This window comes from Macaca nemestrina, chromosome 16 (genome assembly GCF_043159975.1).
Source record: "Macaca nemestrina isolate mMacNem1 chromosome 16, mMacNem.hap1, whole genome shotgun sequence".
NCBI lineage: Eukaryota > Metazoa > Chordata > Mammalia > Primates > Cercopithecidae > Macaca > Macaca nemestrina.
Genome location: NC_092140.1, coordinates 1,353,277 through 1,374,812, shown reverse-complemented (window position 1 = coordinate 1,374,812; position 21,536 = coordinate 1,353,277). Strand labels below are relative to the sequence as shown.

Sequence of the window (21,536 nt, the reverse complement as noted above, 5' to 3'; positions counted from 1 at the left end):
TGGAGCGGAGCTGGTTTAGCTGCACGTGGAGCAGGCCGGGTGAAGACGCGCCGCTCACAGCGGCCTCTGGAGACAGGAAGGCGGGCAGGCCAGGCGCGCGCTTCCAGGGGGCTGCTGGGCGCATCTAGTCAGTAACGTGGCTTTTCTGTCACCAGGTTTGTGGGCCGCATCAACGTTTACAGTGACCTGAACGACCCCGTGGTAAGGTGAGTGCCTCTGCAGATGCCTTGGCCATGGTCATCTCCCTTGGTGCATTAGAAATGCATTCTTTGACAGACGAGGGTTTCTACGGCAGCTGCTCTAGTGGATTTGGAAGGTGGAGCTCCACTTTCCCACAGGGCCAGGCTCCACTCTTGTCTCTGGTTTGTCTCAGGCACACATCTGTGAATGTTGACACCTTAGTGATGCTCATGAAACAAGTGTTTGCCCAAGACTCTGCCCAGAGGGTCGTCTCACAGGCCGGGAGGCATCAGGGTACCATGGAACAGTTTCATAGTGAAGGGCAGAGTACAGCTTCCCTGTGAGAAATGCCGTCTCATGATTCGGGTACTGATTTGTCTTCAGATGTGAGGTTGAAAGACTTCTAATTTGGAGGCCAATTTTGGGAGTCTGTTCATCCACTTGCCATCATTACTGGGGTGCATTACTGGCTCAAGGCCTATCTGAGGCTCACACCTACCTGAGAAGGTGGAATCGGTAGCCGGGACAAGGCGGGGGCAGCTCACAGTCAGCGGCTCTGCCTTCCCGTTCACCAGCGTGGACTCAGGGGCAGTCACACCACATACCCATGAGGAAACAGCGACCCTCAGACACCTCATCTATGGCCCGAGGCAGCCTCAGCTGAGAGCCAGCCTGTGCTGAGCCCAGCTCCCAGGCCGGGGGATATTTTCTCTGACATTATTTCAAGATCTAGCATTTGTTGCTGATGAGATATTTGAATGTCATAGTTGAGGGAATTGACTTTCACTAGGTTTTAAAGTCGCATCTTCTTCATAAACTCCACTTGTTAGGGAAATGATTTTTCTTCCATTGTAAGCACTCTCCGAGTTGTTGATGTGTCCATAGGTACAGCATTGAGTGTTAAACAACACATCTCCCAAACACAGAAACACACTCACTGGGAAACTATTGCAAAGTGAATAGTTCCTGAAATGCACATCCCTGGGGCTTAGCTCCTTGTAAGTCTCCTGGAGTTACTGTTTTAAGAAAACCATGTGTGCACTTCTTATTCTTAGCATGTGTTTGTCATCATTACCCATCAGCAGGCTCGGAGGTGCTTTTGAGAATTGATAGTGGCCTTGCCTTGGTTTGCCTAAATATATACTGTTCTAAAGGTAAATTCCTTCTTACTTTGGAGAAATAACTTGTATTTCTGTGTGCCATGAGAATTAATTTGTGTTTGAATGAGTAAACAGACTTGGGTTTATTCATATTCCCTATGAGATGAATCTAAAATAGTAAACATTGCAGGTTTTTTATCTTTATAGTTAGACCAAGTTTATTGCTGAGCAACTTGGGATGATAATTGCTAATGTATTTTGCATTTTGATACTAACTCTAGTTTCACTTTTATTTTATTTTATTTATTTTATTAGAGAGAGAGTCTCGCTCTACTTCAGTCTGTCACCAGTCTGGAGTACAGTGGCACTATCTCAGCTCACTGCAGCCTCCGCCTCCCAGGTTCAAGCAATTATCCTGCCTCAGCTTCCCGAGTAGCTGGGATTACAGCCGTGTGCCACTATGCCCAACTAATTTTTGTAATTTTTAGTAGAGACTGGGTTTTGCCATGTTGGCCAAGCTAGTCTCAAAACTCCTGGCCTCAGGTGATCCACCCACCTTGGCCTGCCAGAGTACTGGGATTACGGCGTGAGCCACCCACCGTACTTGGCCTAGTTTCACTTTTAAATATTTATGCTATTCAATAGACTTTTAATATTTAGATTATTGAAGATGTTTGTAAATTTGTGATGTGGACAGTTAAGAATTACACACCCAAATTCTCAAGCCATCCAGAGTGGCATTTCTTCTTCCTTCTGTCCTAACTAGAAGCAAAGTACTTTTCCAAGTAAATTATTTTTAGACTTCCCTGAGTCAGCTTTTTTAAAAAGCTGTTTGTTTTCATAAACACTTGACAGGAATTATTATAAGTGTGTTGCAAACAGAAGCTGACAATCCTTATAACACAACCAGACAACCCATATGCAGCCTGGGAGCTCCATCTTTAGTGACTGCCGGGCAAGGAGGTACGTGGAGCCCTCAGCCGCAGCCTGGGGCAGACACCTCCCTCTGGGCAGCTCCACTCTGCCTGTCTTCAGCCGGATGCAGTTCTGAGGTCTGTCAACCAAATATACTCCATGCATTCTACGTTCATAATGTTCAGTAGGTTCTTAACTTTCCGTGATAGGAGGACAGTAAATACAATGACAAATGGAAAGCAAACTTCAGCAAACACTTTTGACCCTTTACCCTCCGAAGCAATCCTTTGGATGTTGCCAATAGCAAAATTTATAAATTTGAATCTTGCTGCTTATTTCTCCTTTACTACTTAGGAAATGAGAAGAGATTATTTTTCCATCAGCAGGGAACCCTGTTATATCAAGATATAAGCCCCTGGTGACAGAGACCCCGCTGCTGCTCGCCGTGGCTTCAGTGCGCAGAGCGGGGCTTGTTCCTCCATGTGTGAGATTTTTACGTTCTTTGGCTGTTGCTTGTTTTCCCCCAAAGTAGCCATGCCTGGACTGTCCCTGATTTATAGGTCCTCCCATTCAGAGGAGCTTTGCAGCGTGGTGACCAGTGTTTCTAATGGCCAGATAAGAGTGTCAGCCTTTGTCTCCAGGAGTAAGACTCCCCGAATCTCACTGAGGCTGTAATAGAAACGATTGAGGCTGGGCATGGGGATGGCCAACTGTAATCTCAGCACTTTGGGAGTCCAAAGCACGCGGATCACCTGAGCCCAGGAGGTCAAGGCTGCAATGAGCTGTGATCGTGCCCCCAGCCTGGGTGACAGAGTGAGACCCTGTCTCAAAAAAAAAAAAAAAAAGGAAAAGGAAACAGTTGAAGGTTGAGTGACTTTTATTTTATTTCACATCCACCCCTCTTTAGCCTTTCCAGAACATTCTGGGACCTTCCAGTGCAGCTGTTCTCAACCTGAGGCTTGTTAGGAGAGGGCTGCTGGGCCCCACCCCAGGGTTTCAGGTTCTGACAGCTTCGGACGATCTTCCTGACTAGTATGATGTTCCTGACTGGCTGCAGGTGCTGCTGACGGCACTGGTGGGGCCACCGCAGGGACCCCTGCTCTAGAGGTCTCTGGGGAGTGTTGCTGAGGCTGTCAGGCGCAGCTCAGTGGGTCTGGGCGGGGCCTGAGGTCCCATGTTCCACAAGCACTGCCAGGAGGCCCTTGCCGCTACTCCTGGAGCCATGTGTTCATCCCCCCCAAAGATAAGACTGCATGTGTTCACATGCACCTGGATTGACTTAATCATCTGAATATAAGCAAACCGCCGTGCACACCATCTCCTCGGAAAATGAGATCTGCTGAGCAAACGAGCGGGTTTCATGTCTGCATCTTGCCCCCGTCCTGCCCGCTTGCCTTCGTGTCCGCGTGGTTTCTGATCATCGTGTCTTTACAGGCCCTTAGGATCGGAAAACTTGCTGCTGAGAGGAGCTACACTGAAGAACACCGAGAAAATCTTTGGTAAATATTTAATTAATTATTCACCATTGCCTGTAACATTAACGATGCATGAAGCAAAGTTAAAACCCGCCGCGGAACCCTGAGAGCGTTTCTTGGCGCCTTGAGGTGCTGGAGGCTTTCTGGCCGCACAAGTTCTGTCCCACTGAGATTCGGATCAGTGAATAAGTGCGGTCCTGAAGCAGCAGCATCAGAGATTAAGGCTTACGGATTAAGGCCTCTAGTTTTGGATTCAGAAACAGAAAGTTGCATCCCTGAAGGAATTTATGAAATTTAGTTGTGCAGGAAATTTCTTTCATGTCTGCATTTCTTGGCTAGGATCTCCCATTTCTTGTGGGTTATTGTCTGTTTTAGTCGAGGTAACTTTTGTGTGCCCCACTGTCAGAAAATGCTGTGCAGCTGTCCCTCAGTGTCCTTGGGGGACTGGTTCCAGGACGCCTGCAGATGTCAAAATCCATGGATGCCCAAGGCCCCTATTTGCATGTAGCGTACGCATGTCCACCCCTGTAGTTCACATCATCTTAGATTACTTCTAATACCTGCCACGATGTAAATTCTAGGTACGTAGTTACGCTCTACTGTTTTTATCATCTGTATTTTGTATCATTGTATTGTTATTTTTATTGGGGATTTTTTTCACATCTTTTCCATCCCCAGTTGGTAGAACCTGCAGATTTAGAACTCGTGGATATGGCAGGCCCGGTGTATATTAAGACGGGAACTCTTGAAAAATGAAGCATAGATTGCTTCCTACGCATGAGGAAAGGTCTTTATCCTAAGGAATCAAATGCTAGTGTTACGTGACTATGGACACTAGTTTGTGAAATTAAAAATAGGATTCACTTTACCCAAGAATTGGTTTTCCCCGCAGCTGTGTGTAACTCACCATAAGGCAAGACACACTTGTGCCCTGGTCATCACGCTTGCTTTTCCTCCCTGTAGGTGTGGCTATTTACACGGGCATGGAAACCAAGATGGCATTAAATTACCAATCGAAATCCCAGAAGCGGTCTGCCGTGGAAAAGTAAGGCTCCCCGCCCTGTCGCTGGACGCGCGTGATGGAAGTAGCTTCCTCTTGGCCTTGTTGGAGGTTCCTTTACCAATACACAGCATCTTAGTAACTGCAGAGCTGACCCTTCAGAGGGACTTTCTTATTTTGCAGTGAGGTGGACGGCCACACCCCTCCTTCCTGCGCTTTCTAACGCCTGGTACCAGGTTCATGGCAGGTCCAGTGTCCAACAGCTCCTCCCACCATTTCATGAAAAACTCCAAATGGGCTTAGTTTTAACTCTCAGATTTGGTCGAAACCGTGCATTCTCTGCTATGGTTTTACGAAGAGCGAACAGAGTCATCTTTTCATTAAAGTCCTGATGATAAATACGTCGGGATGGTAGCTGAATTTGTACTGGAAAAGAAAGGCTTCTTCCTGAGATCTGCTAAAACCTTAGTTAAGGATCTGTGCTTTTCCTGTACTGAGGACACTTCCTTTCAGAGTTATTTACTTTTCCTCGCCCTCCTTTCCTCCCTCCCTCTCTTCCTTCCTCTTTCCTTTCCCTTTCCTTTCCTTCCTTCCTTTACAAGTGGTGGTTAGTCACCAAGTTTTGAACTAATTTGTTGATGCTTAATGGTAGAAATTGATTTCTGGATGTTCTTTTCAACGACGCAAGTCCAGGCAGTGCAGAGGCATTGTCCACAGTGTGCAGTGTGGCTGTGAGAAGCCCTCTCTCTCCTGCTTGTGGCACTTTTCCCCCTCTTGGCTCTTACCTTTGGCCTCTAGGAGTATGTGCCAGGGACCATGGCATGGGCGCAGGTACAGAGGACCCACCGTGATGCGTTGAGGGCGAACGCATCACCGTGCCATTCCTGTTCTGTTTCTTCAAAGTGCAGAGCTCATTTCCTCGGAGACCAGTGATCACCTCTGTCCTTTTGTTTTAGATCGATGAATGCGTTCCTCATCGTGTACCTCTGCATTCTGATCAGCAAAGCCCTGATAAACACTGTGCTGAAATACGTGTGGCAGAGCGAGCCCTTTCGGGATGAGCCGTGGTATAATCAGAAAACGGAGTCAGAAAGACAGAGGAATCTGGTATGGACAATCACTGCCCTTGTATGATCCAAGGTGACCTGTGGGCCATTATTACGAAAATGTGGTGCAAGAAAAAAGATGAGAGTGAATTTACTGTAGGCAAAAAGCAGCCTTGATTGATTCAATCTCTGTGATAGATGCATTCAGTGAAATTTAAAGTCTCAGTGGACACCAACTGCTCCTGCCATCTTTGGATCTGGAAAGGTAGAGGTTCCCACAGTGAAATCATCAGGACAGTGCCTTAAATACTTGCGCTGTGTCCTTTGTTTAGAGGGTGCTGAGTAAATGCTTGTTAATGATTACGAGATAAATGGCACATATTTGTGGTAAATACTTGGAAAAAAGGTCTACTCCCAGTCCAGAGCAGGGCTGTGTGCAAACCCAGATCCTGTCCACTGAGCCTAGAGCGGGGCCGTATGCAAACCCAGACTTGTGTTGACTGAGCCTAGAGCAGAGCCATATGCAAACCCAGATCCTGTTCACTGAGCCTAGAGCAGGGCCGTGTGCAAACCCAGACCCATGTCCCCTCCGTCCAGAGTGGGGCTGTCTCTGCATCATCTGTCCCTCCCACAAAACTAACATGGCCCCACAGATCAGGATAAAAGTATACTGAAAAGTCATTTCACCAGGCTTAGTTTTTACATCTGTAGGTTATTACCAAGTAAGTTTGGTTGTAAGAGACTCAAAGAGATCCTGTGAATATGCGGAAGTAAAATTGCCGCAGGTGTCTGGTGGGCATATCTCCTGTCACCGGCGCGTGTTTGTCTTAACTCATGATTTAATCTCCACTTGCTGGCAGGGCAGCCCTGCAGCTCAGCCCCTGGACCCGGCGGGTCCTGGTGCAGAGACCAGGTGACCCAGTGGCTGCCCCCCACCCATCGTCCTTGTCTTTGGACTCTGAAATCTTGTATTTAGTAGTAGCATTCGTATAACTTATGTGTAAGCCTGAGGTGTTAGAGCAGCGTGCTGGAGCCCTGCTGTCCCTCCTGGCGGAGGCGCTGACCCGCACCTTCTGCTCTTGCAGTTCCTCAGGGCGTTCACGGACTTCCTGGCCTTCATGGTCCTCTTTAACTACATCATCCCCGTGTCCATGTACGTCACGGTCGAGATGCAGAAGTTCCTCGGCTCTTACTTCATCACCTGGGACGAGGACATGTTTGACGAGGAGACTGGCGAGGGGCCTCTGGTGAACACGTCGGACCTCAACGAAGAGCTGGGACAGGTTGGTGTCTCCTGAGTCCTCTGCTGTGATTTATTAGCTTCTGGGTGAGTCTGCTTCACGTGCCTCAGGTCCTGTTACTGTCGTCCGAGCGTGGCTGTCCCTGGAGCTGGGGTAAGATAGCAGCAGGGTTGTTTTGAACCCTGTGTATGAAACAGTCAGCAGTGCTATTATATTTACAACGGATGCAGAATTACCTGCACTCGCCGACTCCTGGAAACTCATCTGGAGCTTCCTGGGCAGAACCGCAGAACCCTTTCTGGGTGCAGATGTGAATCAGGGCTGGTGGGTAAAAGTGGCTTTGCCAGCCTTGCACTCACTTCTGCACCTGATATTCAAGTCTCATAGCAAGCTGGGTATTTTCACTTTAAAGATGAGTAAGCCAGACTTCCAGTGAGTTGGTTGATTGCAGAGAGTTCAGACGCCTCCGTTCAGACCCTGCTGCTGCGTGATGGCTGCGGGAGCTCAGGCTTCACTGCCATGCCTCGAGTCTCAGTCTGTGAAATGGGGATGATAACAGATGCTGGCCTTGCAGGATTGGGGTGTGGATGAAATGAGATCATAGACACAAGGTGCACAGTGCAGAGTCTGGTGCGACCGCCGCCCTGCCGCCGCACCACTGGGAGGCACACACCAGACCTGCTGACTTGGGAAGGGAGCTGGGGAAAGACCCATTCCCTGGGTGTCCCCAGCCTAGAGTGGTGACCTTCCCTACCTTCCCAGCCTTAACGTTGCAGAGTGCAGGGTTGCCAGAGCAGGTACCAGGAAAGGGTAATTGGTCTTTTCGGAAGAAATAGAAAGCAATTTTGAGGGGTATTTTAGCAAACAAGGCCACTTTATAGACCGGTAGCTGAAATCTCCATCTCCCTCCCAGATGACAGCCTGTAAATAGACTTAGACTCCGGCAGATACAGAGGCCTCTGTCTGCCTCCTGTGAGGAAGGTGGACAAACGGAAGGATCATGTTTTGCGTTTGATGAGTTTGACTTTTCAGTGTGTTCGTCCAGCGTGTCCCATACTCCTCACAGTGGTGTGTTGTCTCAGTCAGCAATGCGCAGACGCTGATTTAGTTGCTCAGTAGTCAGGTGCTTTTACCTAGGAATATTCTATCTCCTTTTCAACAATAGATGGTACATTTTGTGAGCTTCTGATAAGTTCATTGGGAAATAACTTTTTTCTGTGGCAAGGAAAGTGCCCAGCAGTGTTGAGTACAGCAGATTTCTTCTCTGCCCTCCTCCATCCGTCTGTCTGGAGTCCAGCAAAACAGAATATGATTTCTGTCATTCTTTCCTGACCAAAACCAGGCTCCAGCCTGGAGGCTGATCTCCCCACACACAGAGAAGTGTGTACTGTTGCTCACGGGGGGACACACTGAGGTCAAGACAGGTGGACAAGCCCAAAAGGCAGGTTCATCTGACCGCAGCTCCGTGGGTAAACGCCCATGCCCACCGTCGATGTGCAGTATGATAACATGACTTCTTTTGTATGTGTAGTAGAGATTCATCCACCACTCAAGTGTCTGTGTCTACGACGAAAACAACCATCTCCCATGGAGATCCTGTGCCAGAAGTGCTTTGTGCACCTTCTCTGTATCCTGTGTGTACTTTGTGCACCTTCTCTGTGTCCTGTGTGTACTTTGTGTACCTTCTCTGTGTCCTGTGTGCTCAGTGCCATTGCCTCTGTCCCGTGGAGATCCTGTGCCCAGCAGTTTGTGCACCTTCTCTGTGTCCTGTGTGCTCAGTGCCATTGCCTCTGTCCCGTGGAGATCCTGTGCCCAGCAGTTTGTGCACCTTCTCTGTGTCCTGTGTGCTCAGTGCCATTGCCTCTGTCCCGTGGAGATCCTGTGCCCAGCAGTTTGTGCACCTTCTCTGTGTCCTGTGTGCTCAGTGCCATTGCCTCTGTCCCGTGGAGATCCTGTGCCCAGCACTTTGTGCACCTTCTCTGTGTCCTGTGTGCTCAGTGCCATTGCCCTGTTTCTCAGATGAGAAACCGAGTCAGGAGCAGGCAGTGCCCTGTTCTACCAGGTAGTGTTGCCTCCTGAGCACGAGTGCCTTGGAACACAAATCCTGCCTCAGGCCGAGTTGAGCAGGCAGGCGTGCATTGTCTTTTGTTGTGAGAGCTGAGGGTGATGGCAGCATTGACCGTCTCTGGGCTTAGGGTTGACTGTCCCACCACCAGAAAAGAAAATTGCAGTCCAGGACCCCTGATGAACAAAGTGTAAAAATCCTCAGCAAAACACTAGCAAACCAATTCAGCACCACACAAAAGGATCATGCACCACCTGTGGGTTGCAAGGGTGGCTCGTGTGTGTAAATCAGTAAGTGTGGTGCATTACGTCAGCAAAATGAAGGACAAAACCGTATGATTATCTGTGATGCAGAAAAGGCATTTGACAAAATTCAGCATCCTTTCATGATAACATCTCTCAACAAATTAGGTGTAGAGGAATGTACCTCAATACAATAAAGGCCATAGATGAGAAACCCACAGCTGGCATTGGAGAAAAGCTGAAAGCGTGTCTTCACACACAATGGAGAAAAGGTGAAAGCTTTTCCTCTAAGATCAGAAAGAAGACAAGGCTGCCCACATTCACCCCTTCTGTTCGGCATAGCGCTGGAAGCTCTAGCCAGAGTAATGAGGCAAGAAAAAGAAATAAAAGGCATTCGTATAGGAAAGGAAGAAGTGAAATTGTTTGCTGATGACACAATCTTATATATAGAAAAGCCTAAAGATGCCACCAAAAAGCTTTTAGAACTAATCAACAAATTTGCTAAATTTGCAGGATACAAAATCACCCAAAAGTCAGTAGTGATTCTATATACCAAACAACAAACTATTTGAAAAAGAAATCAAAGACTTTCACAAACTTGTTTAATATTAACAAAGCAAACAATCTTATCTCCGTGTCCTGAGCTAACAGAACTGACTGGATTTGTGTCCAGAGATTTCAAGCTTTTGTTTCCACGTTCTTGAAACTGGGATAATAACATGGTTGATGCATTCATCACAGTTGAAGATTAAATGAGGCGCTGCCCAGTGGCTGGACACTCTGAGTGGATAAGAACAACAAATGTTAAGCTCAACAGGAGGATAAACCAAAACCTCTTAACATTTGTTGTTTTGTTCTTACCCATTTTACCTTTTTAAAAATGTTTTTAGGGCCTGGCGTGGTGGCTCACGCCTGTAATCCCAGCACTTTGGGAGGCCGGGGTGGGCGGATCACCTGAGGTCAGGAGTTCAAGACCAGTCTGGCCAACATGGAGAAACCCCATCTCTACTAAAATTACAGAAATTAGCCAGGCGTGGTGGCACGTGCCTGTAATCCCAGCTACTTGGGAGGCTGAGGCAGGAGAATTGCTTGAACCTGGGAAGCGGAGGTTGCAGTGAGCCGAGATCACACCACTGCACTCCCACCTGGGCGACAGGGTGAGACTCCATCTCAAAAAAATAAATAAAAATAAAATTACTTTTGAGATTGAATAAGAGTTTATTCTAAGTTACTTTAAAATCCTGTGTAAGAAGGGTACACAGGTTGGATATCCATTGTCCAAAGTGCTTGGGAAAGAGGCGTCCCCATGGGCACGTCCGAACTCAGTCTCGAGATACTGCCGCTGTTCCAGAATTCCCACCTTCAGTTATTCACGATAAACATGTGACCCGTGAGCTTATCTAAAACCAGAGTTTAAGACGGGTTGTATCTTTAACACATATTACAATTTTCTCCGAGGTTTGTTTTGTCCTCATTCGCTTGAATTTTACCTTCTCAACCTTACATGGCATTGTGGGTTTTGACCTCCAAGACTTTAGATAGAGTAAGTTCGTCCTCTCCGTAGCCTTGGTTTTTATTGTTGTTAAGTAAGGTTCGGGACGACCCACTCACACTCTGTCTTCCCAAACAAATGGAGCCCTGGCCCCACCCGTGTCTCCTTCCGGGGAATGTGACTGTGAGACCACACTCTGTTTTGTCTGTTTTGCTCCCAACCCAGAGAAGGTGCCCCGAGGCCTCCCCACCCGTCCTGAATCGCACCTGCCAGGACTGCTGGGTCCTGCTGGACGCTAGGAAGAAGGATGGGGCGGGAGTGTGGCTCGGCCCGGTGAGGAGTCTGTCTGGGGGAAAACCTTTAGAAATCCACTGCCTATTCAAGTCGCAGTGGGAGCTGGGGAGGAAACAGCTGCTGTGTGTCTGGCTCGGAGATGGGCCTCCCTCAGAGCGTCCTGACTTGCTGTGCCCTGCCCGCAGGTGGAGTACATCTTCACGGACAAGACCGGCACCCTCACGGAGAACAACATGGAGTTCAAGGAGTGCTGCATCGAAGGCCACGTCTACGTGCCCCACGTCATCTGCAACGGGCAGGTCCTCCCAGAGTCCTCAGGAATCGACATGATTGACTCGTCCCCCAGCGTCAACGGGAGGGTAGGTGGCAGCCTCCACGCTGTCCAAGTGTGTGAGTGAGTGGGCGGCTGTGCGTGCATGTTGAGTCCACCCCTTTTCACTCGAGTGTCCAGGAAAATCCACCTCCTCTCTGTGGACTTCAGTGGGAGGGATGGTCAGAAAGTGCGATGTGTGCGGTGTCCCATTAGGACACATCTGCTCGGTGATACCCATGTTAGAATTGGTTCTGAAAACCATAGAAGCAGGGCAAACACACATGCATGCACCCAGACACCATGTGCACAGACACGCACACACACTCACACGCAGACACTCGCAGACACACACTCTCCCTGAGCCCCGTGTGCACATGCTTACACACACACGTACTCATGCCCAGACACCGTGTGCACACACAGACACATACAAACGCACACACTCCCTGACACCATGTGCACACATGCTTACACATAGACACACACACCCAGACACCGTGTGCACACACAGACACATGCACACACGCTCACACGCGGACACACACACACACATGCCCAGAAACCGTATGCACACACAGACACACTCACATGCAGACACACACATGCACTCTCACATACACCCCGAGTGCAGTGGCTCCAGATCTCAGCATCTCTGGGCAGGACTGGGGTCCCAGGCTGACGCCATTCCTGAATTTTCCCACACACAGGGCAGCCTTGGGGATCAGGTCCCAGCTGGCTGTGGCCCTGAGCACATCTCTTCACCTTCCTGAATGCTGATTCTGCAGCTGCAGGCGCAGGATAATAGCTCCTGCTTCTTAGGGGGTTTCAGGGTGAACGTTACGATGTGAGTCAACAGCAGGAGTGCCACTGTCATGTCTAGTCTAACACATGCTTCGGTTAGGAGCATGTCCCCATCGCGCAGGCACCGGGGCGGAGGCACAGCCAGGGTCCAGCATGTTTGTGGATGTCTGTGTTCGCGGCACCGTGTGACTCAGTCTCCCTGGACGCTCGTGGTTGTTCGCCATTTCTGAGTGCACGTGAAGCCTCTGTGGTTTCTAAACGTGTTGGTGCTGAAGAACACACGCCTGTTTCAGTCTTCATCACCCGTCAATTTCAGTTACCACAGAGCGCTTGAGAATGATGGAAAGCTGTAATTCCATCCCACCGTATAACCCCTCACCGCCCGCAAGCTGCCTTCGCGGCTGCAGGGACCAAACCCCCCTTCGTGTTTTCTGTCTGTGCCTATTTCCCTCTATCTTCAGTGGATGCATAGTGATTTGTGGGTTCTGGGAACTGCTTTTTCATAGGAGCGCGAGGAGCTGTTTTTCCGGGCCCTCTGTCTCTGCCACACTGTCCAGGTGAAAGATGATGACAGCGTGGACGGCCCCAGGAAGTCTCCAGACGGGGGGAAATCCTGTGTGTACATCTCATCCTCGCCCGACGAGGTGGCGCTGGTCGAAGGTGTCCAGAGGTACGTCTCGGGCCGAGGGTCTGCCTGGGTTTCCTGATGTGACTCAGCCCCACCCTGGCCCCAGTCAGGGACTTGCATCTGGAGGCGTCCTCAGCCCCACCCCGTGCCCTGCACACTGAGCTCTGCTGCCTTTGCGCCCAGGTTCTGGGGACTCCCGTCCCTGTATGAGCCCCTCCCACCGTGATAAGCAGTGTCTGGTCCCCAGCGCATGAGTCTTCAGCTCTGACTTTTCGTGGCTGGCTTTTCTTCCTGAGGTCTGCAGTAAGTTAGAGGTCATTCCAAATAACCACGGGCTTTGAAATATGGAAACAATCCTTCCTTTAACACATATATCCCTCCTGCATCTCAGAAAACTGAAGCCCAGAGGCCCAGCAGCCTTCCCAGAGCCACAACCTGGGTGGGGCAGAGCAGAGCTAGTGCACGACCTCCCACCGCCCACCTTTTAAGCAAACGCTTGGAAAAATACTTTAGGCATTCCAGATACATGGATAATTTCAACTCAGGGAAGCCGTTTTCAAATCCACCCAGCTCATGACTTCTGTAATACCGAATCTCCCCTCTCCAAAAGTAATAAACGGACACTGCCTTCAGGGACTGAGTGTGGTGAGAATCATGTTAGCGCTTCTCCCCTCATTACAGCCATGTTTTTGTTGCTGCTAAACTGATGTGTTTTCTCTGTGCAATTTGAGCAGCACAGATACGTCAGCAGTATCACTGGGGCCCTTCGTTCATGCGTAAACCCACACATGTGTAGGTGAGGCTTCCTGGAGCTGGATTTCTCTCTTCTTGGAACACAAGTGCCCAGGAATGCCACTGCCTTCATCACAGGTGTTAGAAGTGAGGGCAGGCTGCCCTGCCCGCCTTTGAGACTTGTCCCCGCCCTGAAGCTTTTCTTCCAGCCGCTGCTCCCACCTGGGCTGGCCAGAGGCCTCCACTCCCATCCCCCTGGTGCTGCGATGATGGCCGCAGCTGTGCTGGGAAGCACGTCTGTCTCCCGGGTCCTCTGCTGGCCTATCGCATCCCGAAGCCATGCTCTCTCTCTGCCATCCCAGCGGCTCCCACAAGGCCTTGAAGGTCGCTGACCCTCAGGCATGCAGGAGGAGGCATTGCACAGATGGGTGCACCACGTGCTGGCTGAAGGCCTGCGCTGGGCCTTGGTTCCCCGTTGTGACTCAAGGGGCTTGGTCTGGGGGTCACAGCCTCTCAGAGACCCTCTCCCTCTGGCATCGTGTTCTCTGCTCACCAGCAACAACAGAGCCCACGAATCAGTGAGCAAAGGTGTTATCGAAGCAAGGATTGCAGGCCATGTGCCCGCCACTGTCTGCTGGAGAACAATAAATACTGACAGAAAGTGCCTCACTGCTGCGTACCAGGGAGGGCTGGGTTGGGCAGAAATTCTGTTGCTCTTGGAAGATTTTTTGAGATGGTAAATAAGTTCATAATGATAATTTCCTAACTTTATAATGCAGTTTATAATCTCTGTTTAACTGAAAGTATTTCTTTTTTGAAAAGAACGCTTTACCAAAATACAAAGCAAATAGTGCAAGAGGAACATCAGTATCTCAGATTCACCCTGAGGTTTCCCTTCGCATTGCAGACTTGGCTTTACCTACCTGAGGCTGAAGGACAATTACATGGAGGTATTAAACAGGGAGAACCACGTCGAAAGGTATGTGCAACTCGCCCTTAGATGTGAAGGGACTAAAGAATAAAGAATGTTCTTTATAAGGTTCTGTATTTGAGGGAAAAGACAAGTTCTCTATGTTCTCCCGCAATTCGCTTCCTCTCCTTCCCAGTGACAGCCCGGGAATGTTACCAGATGTTCTGGAGAAGTGCTGGACCATTAGAGAAGGGCTTGGGTTCAGCCACAGGGTTGCTTCCCCTGGATGGTTTTTCTGAGATCTGACTCAATAAGCGTGAATGTGCGGTCACCGTTCCAGCAAAGACACAAGATCTGGTGGTGACGACCTCAAAACACCTGGATTTTAAAATTTCATTCTTAGGGAAAATAAACTCCCCAGTGGAAGGGAAAGGACAAACCCCTTGATTCGGCAGGGGCTCCCGGGCCCTCCACTGGCACCAGCTGTGCCCTCCCCACAGCTCCCTGGGCTTTCCGAGGTCTGGAGTGACCTGGGCCCTCCGCTGGCACCAGCTGTGCCCTCCCCACAGCTCCCTGGGCTTCCCGGGGTCCAGGGTGACCCGGGCCCTCTGCTGGCACTGGCTGTGCCGTCCTTACATCGCCCTGGGCTTCCCGGGCTCCAGGGTGACCCGGGCCCTCCACTGGCACCGGCTGTGCCCTCCCCACAGCGCCCTGGGCTTTCCGAGGTCTGGAGTGACCTGGGCCCTCCGCTGGCACCAGCTGTGCCCTCCCCACAGCTCCCTGGGCTTTCTGAGGTCTGGAGTGACCTGGGCCCTCCGCTGGCACCAGCTGTGCCCTCCCCACAGCTCCCTGGGCTTCCCGGGGTCCAGGGTGACCCGGGCCCTCTGCTGGCACTGGCTGTGCCGTCCTTACATCGCCCTGGGCTTCCTGGGCTCCAGGGTGACCCGGGCCCTCCACTGGCACCGGCTGTGCCCTCCCCACAGCGCCCTGGGCTTCCTGGGGGCCGCAAGTCACTGCTGTTGAGGCTCCGGGTTTGCAGCTGTGGAGGCGGTGAGATCGTGGACTAGATGAGACCCCCCGTCAGGGCTCTGCCGAGGAACCCCTGGCTCCGAACTGGGCTGGCACTGTGGCCAGAGCCCCTCCTCAGCTTCCCACTGAGTCCAAGGCCCTGAGGAGACTGAGGGGCGGCAGCAGGGGCTCCCAAACACTTCTGATGCTCCAGATGCCACACAGGTTTTCTGAGTCTTCCGGTAACAGGACGGCACCAGGCAAAACGCCAGTGTCCTTTGCTTTTTCCGTGGTTTTGATCTCTTAGGGTGATGCTGGTTCATTGGCAAGGATCCGAGCTCTGACACAACTTTGAGTCTGTTCAGCAATGTTTAGGGAGGGAGTCAGTGCATAGGGAGTGTAGCCTGCTTGTCAGAATGTGAGCCCATGCCCTGGGTCGGGTGGGGACGTGGTGAGGAGCTGGTGCCACAGGTGCCACGGGGCCCAGACTCTGCCTCACTGGTACACCTACTGCGTCCTTCAAATCCAGGCCTCTCAGGGCGTCCGTGTGAGGACAGCCCTCACCCAGCGGCCCTCGTGTGTCCCCTGACGAGGGGCCAGGGTTGCCCCAGCCATTCTGCTGCGGAGAGCTTCGCAGCTACCAGATGGAATCGCGTGAGGACCCATGTGGACAGTGTGACCCTCTGCGTTTCTCTTTCAGGTTTGAATTGCTGGAAATTTTAAGTTTTGACTCAGTTAGAAGGAGAATGAGTGTAATTGTAAAATCCGCTACAGGTAAAATTTCTTTTTCTTTTATTAAGTTATACATGGTGGTTGTGTTTTATTCTGATAACTAAATTCTACAGGACCTTTAAGGATTTAGCGTTTAAGAATGATTTGTTCTTTTTTAAAAGAGTATAGACAGATCCTCTCAAAATGCTATTTTTTTATTTTTAAAAAGTGAAACATTTCTGAAATGCTGAGGAGGGAGTCCTGGGCTAAACACCCGGCACCCTTTCTCTGTCCATCTTTTAGTGTCGAGCTGGGGACACTTTACTGTTGAAAATTGCTTAACTGCATTTGTGAGTGTTTCTCTGCCCATCCCTACCCCCACCCGCTTTTCTCCATGCAGAGCTAAATGACATAAAATGTTTTTAAATAACCACTTTCAAGGAAAAGGTAGTGTGGGTTTGCAAATATATCTGTAATAATATTCAAAATTGCAAAGTGAGCTTTGTTGATTGGCGGTTGCCGTAACAGTGTGTCTGTGAGAACAGCACACTCGGTTTGTGCTCCGGAAAGCTGGGGTGAGCAGTGGCGGGGCGCAGTCAGGGCCCTGTGGCCACCGTGATGTTTTGGTGACCCACATGGGTGGGCACTCTCCTGGTCCCCCCACTCTGACCTGTGGCTGCCCCTGTCCTGGACAATTCCCTCTCCAGTCCAGGTGGACACGTCTGTGGTCCCCTGACCTCCCTGTAAGGGACCCTCCCCGGCACTTTGCATCCCCCATGCATAGGTGGACAACCTCGTCTCCCCCCACTCTCACCAGGTCACGTGGGATATGACACGTGCCACAGGTCACTCAACAGCGCAGCCCCTCAGGCTCCCGCCCACAGTGCTGAGGCTCGAAGGCGTGGGCGCCCCTGGCTGTTTGCCCTGGACAGGCAGGGCCCATGGGCTCCGTCTGCAGGGGCCACCCCTTTGCGTGGCCATCGCTTCCTAAGAGCTCCCACCCGCCGGTGCTGAGCTTCTCCCAGCGTCCCCTCTGAGGCTCTCACCCACCTTCATCGCCAGACTGTCCCTAAGTGTCCCCAGAGGGCACTGCGTGCACCCCCCACAGTGGCCTCATTCCCTGCTGCCTGCAGTGCTTTCCCATAGCAAGGGCCTTTCACCCATCTGTCCTTTCCACGGACGGCTCAGGAAGCCTCTCCCGGCCCTCAGCCCCACAGCCGCGTGCGGGACGTTGCCCTGTGGTGGGGCTGTCCGTCCGTCCGTCTGCGGCCGCCGGCAGCCCGCACGCATCCCGAACGCAGAACCGATGCTCTTCTCAGCAACACGCTCACGTCACGCCACCCTCCACCGAGTGCTCCCAAATCCTGTGCCCTTGAGAGCCCAGCATCGGAGCGGGGCTTTGTCGAGAGCTGTGGGATCTCACTCTTCATTGTTTCCTAAAACCGGACAATCCCAGGTTGCATTTAGCTCTTTGGGAAGATGCCTGGCAAACAACCAAACAGCCGCTCCCAGGAACCAGACAGACTCCGTGCGGAGAGCTCCGTGCAGCATCTTCCTAAGACGGCCGAGTCTCACTTTAGCACAGAGTAGATGGAGCAGGGCCTTCATCAGAGCCGTCGGGCTCGCTTCTGATCAGGACCCTGGTGCCTCACTTTCTAAGCCCTGGAAGGAGCTGTGGGGGGCGGTGTGGCTCTCAGTGATGCCCTGTGAGTCATAGCGGCTCCGGGGTGGGCAGTAGCCTCAGGAGGGTGCCGTTGCTGCTCTGGGGGCTGCCACCTGCCTCCGCTGGTTCCTTAGACACAGTCCCGCCGCATCACCTCTGAGACATGCTGTCGAACGTGGGACGAATCCGGGCTCCACAGTGAGACGTCCACTGATGGTCACAGGACGAGGAACCGTCTGTGTGTGAATGTTGCCAGGACTCCCGTGAAGACCTTCTGCCAGCTGCACCATGGGATCAGCAGGACGGGGTCTGAGAACAGGTTCCAATGCGCGAGACCTCTGTGTGTCGGAGCCCTTCCCCCCGGCTTGGATGAGGCGCCGTCCTGAGAGTCTCAGCCACTTGGAGTTATCTGCAATAAACGCATCCTGGGTAGGAAGTTCCTGGTCCATCCCATCACGCGGTTTTCCCTGTAGAAGTCGAATCTAGCTGTTGAGCCGTGACTGGAACATGCTGCCCGTGACTTGTGGGGCTGACCACAGTGCCCAAGAAGGCAAGCATCAGCCACCCTGGAGCTGCCCCTGCCACGCGCTCGGCCGCCCCTGCCTCACACTCACAAAGGGTATTTGCTGCATCCTGAATGCCCAAGACCTCAGGGCTCATGTTGTGGGCTACGCCGCAGAATCTTTGTAAATAACTTCTGTTACCATCAAAAGGCTGAAGAGCTACTGGATCACTTGAAGAATCCAGGTTGGAGGCATTTGTGCCATGAGAATATTCCCATCCGCACGGGGACGCTTGTGGGCCTCCTAGGGCCTCTCTGAGGAACTGAGAACTTGCAGGAGAGACTGCCCTGCTGTCTGAAGCCAGCCACTCATCAGTTACTTTGAAGAGAAGCTTGAATATGTAATTAAGCAAGGTGTTCTGTAAGTGGTAATCCTCCCTGGAGAGGCACACTAATTGCACTGGAGTTCTGCCTGCTGGGCAGGGAGACCCGGCAGCCAGCTCACAGCCCGTGTTTCCCCCTGGGCTCAGCCCTGCGTGGGGGTGCGGCTGTCGGAGCCGGATCTCAGTGTTGGGGGGCTGGGCAGCCCCAACAGGGGCCTCCCATTTTCGGATGTCTGTACCTCAGTCATGTGCTTTCCTGGGATTCTCCGCAGTGGAATTTTGAGGGAGGACTTGGAAGTCACAGGCTACTCGGCTGCATCAGGCATTCCCTTTCAAAGGGAGATGTGAAGTCTTTCTCTTTGGGGGGGATCCTGCGGATGCTCACTGCACCCCAGGTAAGATGCACGCAGTCCATGGAACACCGACTTGAAAGAAGAAAGGGAGAGTACGTAAGCATATTCATCTATGAAAAAGAAAAGCAGAAAAGACGAAAGAGAAGAAGGAAAGTCCTAACCGTGCACCCTTCTAGAGCTCCTCTGGGAGCAGCTTCCTTGGTGCCCTGTTTTCCAGCCATTTCGAGGACATTTGCTGTCATGCCTGGTTTCCATGTCCTTGAGCTCGTCTGTGAGACCCAGTGAGAGACCCCCCACCATGGGCTCAAACTGAGGTTCTGTAGCCCTTTCTCTTCTCCAAATGGCACTAAGCCCTTCTTGGTCCTGGAGGGGACAGCCACCAACCATGGCTGCACCTGCGACACAGCCCGGCTGTCTTGGGGACAGGATCCTGTGTGTTCGGTCGCGTCACCTGCGTGTGCACGGCTCTGCAAAGCAGCTGCAAAACACGGTCTTCTGTTGCTCGTTGTAGATTAACTTTTGCTCTGTCCTCTGGGTTTTTTTATTCCAAGGCTGTTCCTGACCAACTCTTCAGGCTGAAGGTGTCCTGTGTCTTACAGCAGAATTCACAAGCTGAAACAGTGGGAAAGTTAAGCCATTCACATGCTCTTGGCATGAGTTGTGAGCCATGAAACATGAATTTTCTAGTAAAAAATGTGCTGCTGTTCAAGAATGCATCATTATGTCATCTGGACCATCGTTATTCTAAACTGCATCTGATGACACCACAGCATTGGCTGGAAACCGTGGGAGTCGGGAAATGGCTCCGACATCGGCTGGGTGGTTTAACCCCCGGGCCCTGCTTTTCTGTGCTAAGCAACTGAGACTCCGTGGTCACACCTGTGCAGTTCTGCAGGGGCCCTCCAGGTTCCAGCTCTCAGCCTCAGCCTGCTCACTCCCCTGTCCCCACCATCCCCCACCTGCTCACTCTCCCATCCCCTCTAGCCTCAGCCTCCCATCTCCTCCAGCCTCAGCCTCCCCACTCTCCCATCCCCTCCAGCCTCAGCCTCCCCACTCTCCCATCCCCTCCATCCCCCACCTGCTCACTCTCCCATCTCCTCCAGCCTCAGCCTCTCGACCCTCCCGTCCCCTCCATCCCCCACCTGCTCACTCTCCCATCCCCTCTAGCCTCAGCCTCCCATCCCCTCCAGCCTCAGACTCCCCACTCTCCCGTCCCCTCCATCCCCTACCTGCTCATTCTTCCGTCCCCTCCATCCCCCACCTGCTCACTCTCCCGTGCCCTCCAGCCTCAGCCTCCCCACTCTCCTGTGCCCTCCGTCCCCCACCTGCTCACTGTCCCGCACCCTCCAGCCTCAGCCTCCATCCTCTCCCATGCCCTCCAGCCTTTGCTCGGCACCGGTTTGCTCCGTGTATTGGCAACACCCGCATCACCAGGTGCCATCCTCTCTGGCTGCAGGTTGGCAGTCACCTCAGCCACGTGAGCGTCAGGTGTAGCCGTGTTCCACGGCTTCCCTGTCGGTGTCTCAGGAGTTAGCGCTTCCTGGGATCCGGGAAGGAAGGCAACGTGGACCTGTTCCTACTCCTGAGTCCTTGTCCAAGCTCCAGGCCTTGGATCCGGGTCGTCAGCCTAGGAGCGTCCCCTCCCCACGTCCCTCCCACCACCCCCCTGGGGACCACTGCCTGCCCACCCTGGGGCCCTCTGGATTTGGTCCCCGATAGACTTCCCGAGGGACCTCAGTGTCTAGGGGTCTCAGGGCTCTCTCTGCGCTGCTGGGAGCTGGGCATGGAGCTTTCTAAGCGTGCCGCTCAGGCTGCTGTGGTGCTTCTCCCACCCTGCCGTCGCCGAGATGGAGTTTTCCATCGCCCAGGCACAACCACGTGGCTTCGCAGACCGGGGGATGCTTCAGGAGCGAAGGGGGCTCTGTGTGTCGGGAGCAGGTCACATCACGGCAGAGCTGTCATGGCCTTTGCTGCGTGCTGCAGTGCCTGAAAGAGAAACTCGCTTTATCCGAGGCCTGAGAAGCCCGCGTTCATGGCACAAGTACGTCCACAGCAGTCGCAGTGTTACGGGAGGCGTGGGAAAAAATGACGCAACATTTCCTGTGACTCTTCCAAGTTCGGGGGTGGCCCGGCGGCCTCGCTCTGCGTGAGGACACATGGCTCTCCGAAGGGGATTTGTGTTCACCTTCCAGCATTTCAGAAACCATGAACCGCTTTGGGTCACCCCAGCCCCCGTCCCGAGGGCGTTTTATCCCCTTTTGTGTCTTTCCTAGAGAAAAGAGAGGCCCGGAGCCAAGTTCTTTTCCTGGTTCCCGCCTTTCCTGTGAGATGTCTAGGGTTGTAGGAATAAAACGAGGCTTTGGAGGTAATCTGTAGGTTTTATTTTTTTCCTGACTGTAACATGTTAACTGATCCATTAAAATCTTCTTTAAAAAGGTTTCCACACCGCAATCCCGGTTGTTGGTTTTTTAATAATGGCATA

General features: G+C 52.0%; 1 protein-coding gene across 12 annotated transcripts in view; it reads left to right on the top strand.

Annotated features, from left to right (window-relative positions):
- Positions 1-21,536, top strand: part of LOC105485271 (ATPase phospholipid transporting 11A) — a 183,284-nt gene that overhangs the window by 128,165 nt on the left and 33,583 nt on the right. For all 12 annotated transcript variants that reach the window (XM_011747541.3, XM_011747542.3, XM_011747540.3 and 9 more), the window contains exons 8-16: positions 156-206; positions 3,630-3,694; positions 4,634-4,715; positions 5,627-5,777; positions 6,802-6,999; positions 11,236-11,409; positions 12,671-12,834; positions 14,432-14,503; positions 16,143-16,216. In XM_011747541.3, the coding sequence (XP_011745843.1) occupies positions 156-206; positions 3,630-3,694; positions 4,634-4,715; positions 5,627-5,777; positions 6,802-6,999; positions 11,236-11,409; positions 12,671-12,834; positions 14,432-14,503; positions 16,143-16,216 (1,031 nt within the window). The remainder of the gene's footprint in view (positions 1-155; positions 207-3,629; positions 3,695-4,633; positions 4,716-5,626; positions 5,778-6,801; positions 7,000-11,235; positions 11,410-12,670; positions 12,835-14,431; positions 14,504-16,142; positions 16,217-21,536) is intronic.